Source organism: Nomascus leucogenys, chromosome 10 (genome assembly GCF_006542625.1).
Source record: "Nomascus leucogenys isolate Asia chromosome 10, Asia_NLE_v1, whole genome shotgun sequence".
Classification (NCBI taxonomy): Eukaryota; Metazoa; Chordata; class Mammalia; order Primates; family Hylobatidae; genus Nomascus; species Nomascus leucogenys.
Window position 1 is genome coordinate 90,470,993 of NC_044390.1, and position 12,041 is coordinate 90,483,033.

The window sequence follows — 12,041 nt, forward strand, 5'->3', positions numbered from 1 at the left end:
TGGCCAATGCCCAATTTATTAAGGTTATACATTTAAAAACCTGTTTCTTTCAGTTTTCAAACTCAAAAATACTGAATCAAATTTTAGTTAAAACACTCCCATTTGACTTGTTCCTCAAGTAATGCTCAATTATCTCATATATTCGGGAGGTTAAATCCCCTCTAAACATTAACGCTATTTACAAATTTGATCGAATACCCTTATGCATTTCAAGCTAAAAACTGAACATCCTTCTCCTAAGTATTTGAAATCATCACAGAGAAACTCCCAGACAAGACATGCACTAAACGCTGCTCAGATTCTCACTTGCATCCCAGCCCTTTCTCCCTCCCACCGCCTTCCGCAGCAGTCCGAGACAGCAGCCCACTGCGGGCCCACACACTGCACCTGGGCTGGGCACCGCCCCACCCTGGCTGGCTCCCTCAGTGCCTGTGCCATCTGCAAAGGCACGGTGACAGCACTTACATTTTATAAAGACACTATGAAGATGTTCATGAGATCTGCGAAGACAGTGCCCAAAGAAAGCACAACCCGTGACTCGTATTTAATTTATTTAGAATCTTACAAAAACAAAAAACAGAACAAAAACCACAACAAAAAAAAAACTAAATACAGAATTTGTTACGCTTCACGGTTGATCGTTTTTACTTGCAAGAGTAAACCTTGCTAAAATGCAGCCAGTACATTTTTATTGCATGAGACCAAATTTTTCAGTTACATATCAAAAATGGTTGGGATAATCAATTCTGGACGCTTGGTACTGTGCTCCCACGAAAGGCTGGATGCAGCAATGCAGTATCATTGGAATAGGGCGTACCCTTCACACACTGATGGACACGCTACAACAGGAGCAATAACTAAAGGGAGATTTAAAAAAGAGAATGAAATGAAAACACACCAAGAGCTGACATCCACCTTTGTTTCAAGTTGTCTTTGGATCCCATCAGATGTTGTCTCCAGATGCACCATGTCAGATTAGTAAAGGAGAACCATCTACACCTACATAGAAAAGTATCCTTTGCTCAGAGGAGGTAGAACCTGGCAAAAGTTTTATTGCAGAGATACAGTGTACCTCTTCCCACCTCTCATGGATGATGGAAGATACAAGTGGTTATTGAAAAATCAGATCAGTAGTTTGCAAACTCAGTATACACCATGAACAGGATATTTTTCTGATAGCGGTGAGACTGCAATGTGCTACGTAGAAAAAAAGCTCTCTCTGCCCCATAAAGTGGGAGCCAGAAAGAGGGCTCAAGCTTCTTTATCCTCTTCAGTGCCATAAATATTGTTAATAGCAAAAAGCCCTTCAGTGTCTGCTGGCCAGAAACATCTGCCTAGGCACAAATGGGCCACAAGGGCAGGGTACTGTTTAGGGGCCCGCAGTGGAAAAGCCAGGCAGGTTCTCACCAGGGGCCTGCAGAGTGGCCTTCACTCTGGAGGACACCTGAATTACAAGTACCAAAAAGAACCCGCTTTTTTGGGCTTCTTCTTTTCCTTGCTTAGCCCTGCACTAAGGGGCAGTCTTGCTGGACTGCGCCCTGCCACGCTGCTGCAGCCCAGATGGCCGCACTGCCAACCACAGCACGGCTACTCCATGGGCTCCAGAGGGAGACTGAGCAAGGAGGGTCTGAGTGGAGGATGCACACTGGAGGCAATCTGTGACAGGCCCCAATTCACGACAAATTTAGTTCCCAAGACTGATCCAAATACAGAATGCTTTTACATTTTCACCAAGTCTACCAAGTTGAATAGTAATGAATGAAACTTGTACATGAATGAAAGGCCCCAAAGATGCTCACGGCAATCCTTCTTGAAAGTTATAAAGGAACATTTTCTTACAGGTGCAAAATTGTGACCAAATACCCAATGTCCGCCTCCCAGGTGCTCAATACCATCATTTTCATGAACCATCCAGGTCTTCCCAACTCGAATTATTAAAAACGCCTCGATCCAGCTCTGCTTCTAGGCTTACGGCTGACGTAGTCAAGATCCACTCACCAATACAAGGGTGGAGAGCACAGCTGCTCAGGGAACCCCAGGGGCCAGTGCTGCAATGGGAATCTGCCTGTCTCACCCTCCAGCAGTCAGCCTAGGAGGCTCCACAGCAGTTGCTTGGCTCTCTTTTGGAGGACAATTGTTCCTTAATGTACATTCTCTTTTTTTTCTTCGAGATGGAGTCTCGGTCTGTCGCCCAGGCTGGAGTGCAGTGGCGTGATCTGGGCTCACTGCAAGCTCCACCTCCCAGGTTCACGCCATTCTCCTGCCTTAGCCCCCCGAGTAGCTGGGACTACAGGCGCCCGCCACCACGCCCGGCTAATTTTTTTTTTTGTATTTTTAGTAGAGACGGGGTTTCACCGTGTTAGCCAGGATGGTCTCAATCTCCTGGCCTCGTGATCCGCCCGCCTCGGCTTCCCAAAGTGCTGGGATTACAGGCGTGAACCACCGTGCCCGGCCAATGTACGTTCTCTAAAGTCACCTGTCAATAACACACTAGGCCTGCCTCCTGCCTGCTATAAATATCCTTAACAGGTAATAAACAGCAGCAGGCTACCTGTGTTCGTTCCAAGTAAATTACTCATCATTTGTAGGTTAAAAGTATAGGCCCAACTTCTTAAATAAACATAGGGAATTTGCTGCAGCAGCAGGCCAGAAACCACTGTTTCAAATCTGCAAGATTTTCCTATCAGGTGTGAAGCCAGCGATAAGAAATATGGTAAGGCCTGAAAAATTGCAAAAGTAGAAGCAAGTCAGGTTTGCTGATCTCAGAGCTAAGTTTGATCCCAAATGCACTGAAGAAGTTAGAGGAGCTTAAGGAAGTCTCAGGAAGCATTTTTTAAAATATGAAAACATCAGGCTCACTACAGCTTCCAAAGAACAACATAAATGAGCATCAGCAGTCATACAATGACAGTATCAGAAATGGCACTCAAGTGCATCCCCCCAGTACAATGCATTGCACACAGTAAAAATGCAAAACACAGTAAGACATAGTAAAAAACATTAACACAAAACAGGAATTCTACAGCAAAGATGCAAAACTGAATTCTAAAATACAGGAACAAATACTTTTCTAAATGAAAAGTTTTCCATACTTTTCTAAAAAAAAAAAAAAGTATAAGATGCCCCATATGGGAAAGTCAAGAAAAGAATAAATAGAGCTGAAGGGAAGAGGGAAAAGGGAGAAACAGGTGGGCGGAGTCCCAATTTACAAGAATTATTTACATTCAGAATCCAGAAGAACTCGACATTTCTATATATATACATTTATGTACACATATATAAATACAGCACAAAATTAGAGGGTGGGTTTTGGATTTTATCTCAAGTACTCAGAAAAAAAATGCTAGCGAGCTTGAGTTGCAGGTATTTAGGTGTGTTTCTGTCCCTTAAAAGACACTGCATTTGTATCAGACAACTGGCATTCAATGAGACTTTTGCAGTTTTTGCTCTCAGCTGTAGCCCTGACATGAAACGCTTGCTACGTTTCTGCAGCAAAGTGGGCCAAGCGCAGTACGCACGGGTGTGGTGTTAGCCAGGGAGACCAAAGCCACACAGAAGGGGAGTCAGTAAATGTTCATCTCCACGGTGTCTGCCTTTGCCATTGGGAGGCCTGAACTAATCAAACGTTCATTAATAGGATCCCAGCCTAACAGCAACGCTTATGTAGCACCATTCTTAGAAACTACCAAGTATCACACAGGTGACACGTGTATGGGGACCTTCCTCTTGACTGCTTGTCAAGAAAAGGATCCAGAGGGAACTTCTGCCCCTACTTACATGAAGTGAGATGCAACAATCATTTCCAATCTATTGTTTTTTTCTCTCATGCTAAAATGAAAGTGGAGGGGAGAGGGAAGAAGGCTCCCATTCTACAATTGTAAATGCTGTCCTGGTACCCTTTCTTCTGCCGGCTAACAGTTGTTCTAACAGCATCCCATGGAGGCCAGCAAATGAATGCCCCAGGGGCTACAGCCAGAAAATTGTGCCTGTAAAATATCATATTCCTCTGGAGCTTGGTATATAGAAATTTTACCTCTACAGATGAAGCAAACTAAAATATTTATTGTTGTAACTCAAAAAGGCTTCTGAAGTGCTGAGTTAGAATAAATATATTTAGATACATACATACACTACTACATTGCTTTGGATGCAGGTTCTTACTAATTTATATACACATGTAAAGAGAAGATACTGAAGTGTCTAACTGTAATTTAGCAGCAGAAAAAGAAAACTGCTTAACATATTTGCTTCTTAATCAAACTGTGTTTAAAGAAATGCATTAATACTTCTATGAATTTGTATCATTGATAGTGTATCTGGATAATCCCAGTAACTACAGATAGAGACCTTGTGGTATGGAGGTTGCTAAATGAGGGGAACACTAATTCCCCCAGAGATAACATCTGAGCTGCTTTAGACTCTGGAAGTGGTTTTCAGTACAATTGACGCCGTAAACTCTGAAAACACGAACATGATTTCCAACCAAATCTTTGTGCTCAGAGCCATATTGCTAAAAAGAAGAAAAAGGCATTGCAGAGGCAAAGTGGACATGGGGTTAAACAAGGCCTCTGAATTCAGGTGTGGCATTTAGATCCTGCAATGAATGGACCTATTTTACAGAAGTCAGCGGCTAATTTTTTGTATTTTTTGGTACAGATGGGGTTTCACCATGTTGACCAGGCTGGTCTCGAACTGCTGGCCTCAAGTGATCTGCCTGCCTCGGCCTCCCGAAGTGCTGGGATTACAGGCGTGAGCCACCGCGCCCAGCCAAGAGTTGGGTTTTAACAGGAGAGGACCTTGAATGCTGAAGCTTCACAGGGTGGCCAAACTGAACTTGCTGATTTTTGCAAGACCACAGTGTAAAGGTCGGATGTCCACCTGAAGAAGGGGTGGGTGCAACTCTCTGGGTGCTGCACACACCATGACCAGCCTGGGCATGCAGCACTCCAGCTCCCATCCATTCACACTGGTTGCCTTTGTGAGGTCCGTTTTGAGAGGGCTTTCAGAGGCCTTTTTAATAGAAAAAAAAAAATAGCTGTTCTACAAAGAACCTAAGATACATACACTCCTATTTATCAAGATGGCTAGTCCAGAGCAAACATTACATCATAGGCCATGGGGGTTGTCAATTAGCTGCATGCTAAGAATCCTCATATGCTGCTTTGAAAACGCCATAAAAAACTAAAATGCCCTCACATACAGAAAGAGGAGTTGGGCCAACAGCCTGCAAGAGAAGATCCTTCCCAACTCTGCCATTCTGTCTCACTGCAGGAGGGTTTGTAATGCTTCCCCCCTTCCTCAGGTCCAGCGACTGCACCTCCGCTGGAGTGGGGGACACTTCCATTGCTGATGGAAGCTGCCTACTGCTTTAAAAACACACACATGAGCTGAGAAGTTCTGCTGAAGGTGGGGAGAGTGCTGCTCTTGGCTGCCAGCCGGGTCCAGTGGCCCTAACAAGGGAAACTGGCTGATACAAAATGGATCACTGCCTGAGATATATGAACTGGACTGAGGATAGAAGTTGCATCCACTGGGCAAAATGTGCCAAAGAACAGAAAGTACTTTTAATTTATTCTTTTAGGCACCAAGAATAAATAAATCCTAAGAAAACTTACGGTAAGCTTGACATAATCAAACTCAGGCTAAAAAAGACACAAGAGGATGAACGCCCTAAGCTTTCGGCCAGGTTTCTGTCAGTTTTAACACACATCTCACCCAATTCTGCAAGAAGTTTACAAACAATTCAACTTAAAAAACATTCAGAAGTACTATCATTACACCCCTTCCCTCAATGCCATCTGAAAATTTTAGGGATAAGTTTTAAACCAAACTATAAGGCTACCTGGAATGCTGAGACAACACACAAGTTCTGCTGAGTCCCCGTCACAGACTACTTCTGAAGGTCACCAGTGAGGGCCTAAACAAGAGTCCACTTCTTGTTAGTATAATAACTTTTTATTTGACATCTACAAGATTTTGGCATCTTGCAGCTTTTTACCAGGTTTATACAATCTCGATTTTCAATAGTGCAACCTGTGTAAGCAAAAAAAAAAAAAAAAAGAAAAAAAGAAAAGGAAATAAAAAGACCAACTGTCCCCTCACTTGTATTTATAAACATCTATTATAGGCGAAACAAAACTTACCCATATTATATAGATAAGTGTCTATTCACATTTGTACATTACCATTTTTAACAGCTTGAGATAAACTCTACAATGTCTTACAACACATTAAACAATATTCAAGTTACTGAGTAACAACAACAACAACAACAAAACAACATACAGCAGAAGCCTCAAGTGTTTCCTCATTGTCTACAACTCAAGTATGGTTTCCTTTTTATGAGTGACAAAGCAAATTAAGATAATGAAGTAAAAAACGATTGTTTGCAAGATGAAAGCCAATTTGTACTTCCTTCTAAAACTACCTTTAAGTTGAAAATGTAAATTTAAGAGGCTTATAGCCATTTCTGCAGCACACATTAGGAATACTATTAATACATTAAAATTAACTTTTAAGAGTTTTATCACAGAAAAATGTATGTATTCATTACCTTGACCAGAAACCCAGGGCAGGGAGAAGGGGCAGGAGGGGTCTGCAGGGTTTGAAGCAATACCCAGGTATAAACACTATAAAAATGCAATAACCAATGCTGTACATCTAACAAATGTTTCTCTCTGTTACTCGACTCCTGTGTTAATCTTGTTTACGCATGCTTTCAAAGACATGCACTGTCAGAACAAAAATTAGAAAATAACCTGAATGCATGATATGCAACCTTTCATTTCATGCTTTAATAAACCTATTAAGTTGGAAAAAGAAACCAATATATATTTTCTATATTTATAGACTCAAAACACATGCATCCGGGGATACCTCCCACAGCAATGGCATGGATGTACTGCGTTAACCCTGAGCACTGTATAAAGTAAAGCCAGTTTGGGAAGTTCCAAGCATTTTAAACCAACTGTGGTCTGTAGCCTTTAACACTCACAAACAGACTGACACACACGCACGCACACATCCCCCTCTGCTCATCCAAAGTAAAAGCAGATGGGAATTACCAGGGGAGAAGCTAAAGGAAAGACATATGTACCACCATCAGCACTGCTGATTTTCAGTTTTGCTATCTATTCCAGGTTTGTCCTTACTCCCAAAAAAACTAACTAGAGAGAGCACAACTGAAAAAAATATATAATTCTTTGGAAACTGTCCCTGATTTTTATGCAAATGATATGCTTCAACAGCATTTCAGATCCATCCATGTTGAAACCTGTCTGTTCTTCATGCGTTGCTCAAGTTGGTGATGCTCTGAGGGTGATGCTGTTGCCATAGCTGTTTCTGTTGGACCGCAAGCTGTTGAGACTGGTCTGAAGTTGACAGGAGATTTACAAGAGGAGACACACAATTTGCCGGAATGATCAAACCTGTAATTAGTAACAAGAATTTATAAAGTTGTCTCCAGAAGAAACCACACTGTACAGCTTCACAGCAGATTCCAAATGAGGCATAATATTAAGCGTAATGAACAAGAAGTTCACACAAAAATTAAATGACTACCTAATAAATGAAATGGCCATCGAGATGTAGTCTGATTCTTCAACAGCATTTCCCACAAATACCCAAGCATATGCATGTGTTTACTGTAATGCTATCTTGTTGGAGGAATAGGAGGTCAAGAATATCTGTTATTCTATGTATTATCTTTTTAAGCTCCACAAACATGCAAATATCATCTTTGTCATGTACTAATGCACCAAAAGACTACAGAACAAAAGTTGCAAATTCAAATGCTAACTGAAACAGGTTAACTTAGAAGAGTAGATACTAGCAAACTGGAAAGGATACTCTCTGGGTGCTGGTTAAGGGAACTTTAAGTCCTGCATGTGAGACTGAAGGGTCAATGTTCCAGATAAATTGCATGTATATATATATATATATATATATGGTTTTTTTTTTTTTTTTTTTTTTTTTGAGATGGAGTACTGCTCTGTCACCAGGCTGGAGTGCAGTGGCACAATCTTGGCTCATTGCAACCTCCACCTCCCGGGTTCAAGTGATTCTCCTGCCTCAGCCTCCAAAGTAGCTGGGACTACAGGCACCTGCCACCACACCTGGCTAATTTTTGTATTTTTAGTAGAGACAGGGTTTCACCATGTTGGCCAGGATGGTCTCTATCTCGACTTCATGATCCACCTGCCTCGGCCTCCCAAAGTGCTGGGATTATAGGCGTGAGCCATCGTGCCCGGCCCTATTTTTTTTTTTTTTTTTTTTGAGACGGAGTCTCGCTCTGTCACCCAGGCTGGAGTGCAGTGGCATGATCTCGGCTCACTGCAAGCTCTGCCTCCCGGGTTCACGCCATTCTCCTGCCTCAGCCTCTCTGAGTGGCTGGGACTACAGGCGCCCGCCACCACGCCCGGCTAATTTTTTTTTTTTGTATTTTTAGTAGAGACGGGGTTTCACTGTGGTCTTGATCTCCTGACCTCGTGATCCGCCTGCCTCGGCCTCCCAAAGTGCTAGGATTACAAGCGTGAGCCACCACGCCAAGCCTCCTATTTTTTCTTTATAGAGACAAGGTCTCACTGTGTTGCCTAGGCTGGTCTCAAACTCCTGGGCTCCAGCAATCCTCCTGCCTCAGCCTCCCAAAGTGCTGGGATTACAAGGTGAACCACCATGCCCAGCTGATGGGCTGCTTTTGAAACTGGAAATCTAGACTTTCATATGAAACCTCTTGATTTTTAAATGTTGGCAATTAATTCAAATGAGGCTGGGCTCGGTGGCTCACGCCTATAATCCCAGCACTTTGGGAAGCCGAGGTGGGCGGATCACTTGAGGTCAGGAGTTTGAGACTAGCCTGGCCAACATGGTGAAAACTCATCTCTACTAAAAAAATATAAAAATTAGCCAGGCGTGGTGGTGCATGCCTGTAACCCCAGCTACTCGGGAGGCAGAGATTGCAGTGAGCTGGGGGCACGCCTGGGCAACACAGTGAGACTCAGTCTCAAAAAAAAAAAAAAGAAAAAAAAAATCAAATGAAAACCTACAACATCCCAAAATACTCGTCCAAAAAAAAAAAAAAAACTTCACAGACTGACTTTGGCCTATAAACTGCCGATATGCAATCCGTGGTAGAGGAAGGCTGCTGTAAGTGAAGCCAAGATAAGCAAACAGAATCCGGCCGGGCGCGGTGGCTCACGCTTGTAATCCCAGCACTTTGGGAGGCCGAGGCAGGTGGATCATGAGGTCAGGAGATCGAGACCACGGTGAAACCCCGTCTCTACTAAAAATACAAAAAATTAGCCGGGCGTGGTGGTGGGCGCCTGTAGTCGCAGCTACTCGGAGAGGCTGAGGCAGGAGAATGGCGTGAACCCGGGAGGCGGAGCTTGCAGTGAGCCGAGATCTTGCCACCGCACTCCAGCCTGGGCGACAGAGCGAGACTCCGTCTCAAAAAAAAAAAAAAAAAAAAACAGAATCCAATTGCTGGCCTGCTTCCTGGACACCTGTAGTTGAGCACACGGTGAGAACAGCTGGCCTAGTCTGCCCTTGCTCCCTGCAGGACACCAAGCCATTCTCTGTGCACAGTGGCTTTTGAGTTCCAGAGTCTTAAGCTAGCTCAGTGGAGAGAGAACTCCTGGGCAAGAGGCTGAACTGTCTTCACACCAGGGAGCCTGCACAGCCACCAAGAGTAGAGAAGGAGAGCAAGAGCAGCTGAGAGCAGCATCAAAGAGAGATGACCATATCATAACTTCAACCAGAGCCAACAATGTCTGTTTGAAGGCTTAACTTCTGTTCAACCTTGTAAGAAATATAAAACGGGACCCATACCCACTACTGGAAGAGATGTTAGATGCATGTGGAATAGAGCTAAGATATTAGCAATGAGAAAAAAGTCAGATCTGATTTTTTCCTGCAACTCAAACCAAAACAAAAATTAGACTCACCTACAATCCGTTGCCCATCTTCCGTTCTTAGCCGCACGATCTGCATCTTCACATTTGTGCCACTGACAGATGCTAGAACGCCCTCAACTTTTGTCCAGACACTCAGCACTGAACCACATAATACATAATATGTACGGCAACGAAGACCTATTTCACAAACTAACCCCAAGCTTGCTTTTTTGCAATTGCCGCGCCTAAGAAAAACGGGAAAGAAATACATATATGTGAGTGTCTATATATGCACACAGACACATGTTCCTAAAAGGTTTACAAGGTCAACTCAAATTTCTTTTTGTTTTTTGAGACGGAGTTTTGCTCTTGTTGCCCAGACTGGAGTGCAGTGGTGTGATCTTGGCTCACTGCAACCTCCGCCTCACGGGGTCAAGTGATTCTCCTGCCTCAGCCTCCCGAGTAGCTGGGATTTTTTTGTTTTTTTTTTTTGGTATTTTTAGTAGAGACGGTGTTTTGCCATGTTAGGCAGGCTGGTCTCAAACTCCTGACCTCAGGTGATCCGCCCCTGGCTTCCCAAAGGGCTGGGATTACAGGTGTGAGCCATCGCTCCTGGCCTCAAATTTCAAATAAACAATGTTTTCGCAGTATTTACCTTTACTATTTCTTAGATTATAATTCTGTTGGTCTATTGGGTTATCATTTCCAATTTAAGGTATCAGGCCGATTTTTAAAACTACAATTTTTTCAGGGGCCTGCCTCCCAATAAAAAGGGTTGAATTTATTGTGCTTGCTATCTGTTGAAGCATTTTAGTCATTTTAATATCCATTATTTTACTGTAGTATTGCTAGTTTATAAAATGATCTTGCAGGCCGGGCGCGGTGGCTCACGCTTGTAATCCCAGCACTTTGGGAGGCCGAGGTGGGTGGATCACGAGGTCAGGAGATCGAGACCACGGTGAAACCCCGTCTCTACTAAAAATACAAAAAATTAGCCAGGCGTGGTGGCGGGCGCCTGTAGTCCCAGCTACTCGGAGAGGCTGAGGCAGGAGAATGGCGTGAACCCGGGAGGCGGAGCTTGCAGTGAGCCGAGATTGCGCCACTGCACTCCAGCCTGGGCGACAGAGCGAGACTCCGCCTCAAAAAAAAAAAAAAAAAAAAAAAAAAAAAGATCTTGCTAGCCGGGCATGGTGGCTCATGCCTGTAATCACAGCTTTTTGGGAGGTTGAGGAGGGAGTATTGTTTGAGTTCAGGAGTTTGAGACCAGCCTGTGCAACATAGACAGGCTCTATCTCTACAAAAAGTTTAAAATAATTAGGCATGGTGGCTCATGCCTGTAACCCCAGCACTTTGGGAGGCTGAGGGGTGCAGACAGCTTGAGGCCAGGAGTTTGAGACCAGCCTGGCAAACATGGAGAAACCCCATTTATACTGAAAATACAAAAAATTAGCCGGGTGTGGGCTGGGCACGGTGGCTCACGCCTGTAATCCCTGCACTTTGGGAGGACAAGGTGGGCAGATCACAAGGTCAGGAGATCGACACCATCCTGGCTAACACGGTGAAACCCCGTCTCTACTAAAAATACAAAAAATTAGCCGGGAGTGGTGGCAGGCACCTGTAGTCCCAGCTAATCGGGAGGCTGAGGCAGGAGAATGGCGTGAACCCAGGAGGCGGAGCTTGCAGTAAGCTGAGATCATGCCACTACACTCAGGCATGGGCAACAGAGCGAGACTCCGTCTCAAAAAAAACAAAACAAAACAAAACCGACCGGGCGCGATGGCTCACACCTGTAATCCCAGCACTTTGAGAGGCCGAAGCAGGCAGATCATGAGGTCAGGAGATCGAGACCATCCTGGCCAACATGGTGAAACCCCGTCTCTACTAAACATAGAAAAAATTTGCAGGGTGTGGTGGCAGGCACCTGTAGTCCCAGCTACTTGGGAGGCTGAGGCAGGAGAATGGCGTGAACCTCGGAGGCGGAGCTTGCAGTGAGCCAAGATCACGCCACTACACTCAGGCATGGGCAACAGAGCGAGACTCCGTCTCAAAAAAAACAAAAAAAAAAAGCCAGGTGTGATGGCGCATGCCTGTAATCCCAGCTACTCAGGTGGTTGAGGCACGAGAATCGCTTGAACCTGGGAGGCAGAAGTT

General features: G+C 44.2%; 1 protein-coding gene across 6 annotated transcripts in view; it reads right to left on the bottom strand.

The window, feature by feature from the left end:
• Positions 1 to 534: 534 nt before the first annotated feature.
• SBNO1 (strawberry notch homolog 1) overlaps positions 535 to 12,041 on the bottom strand; it is an 80,356-nt gene continuing 68,849 nt past the window's right edge. For 5 of the 6 annotated variants that reach the window (XM_030821604.1, XM_030821603.1, XM_030821608.1 and 2 more), the window contains 2 exons: positions 9,942 to 10,135; positions 535 to 7,427 (listed from right to left, as the gene is read on the bottom strand). In XM_030821604.1, coding sequence (XP_030677464.1) covers positions 7,285 to 7,427; positions 9,942 to 10,135 — 337 coding nt within the window. In that variant the 3' untranslated portion in view covers positions 535 to 7,284. The remainder of the gene's footprint in view (positions 7,428 to 9,941; positions 10,136 to 12,041) is intronic. The other variant, XM_030821607.1, reaches the window with a different exon arrangement.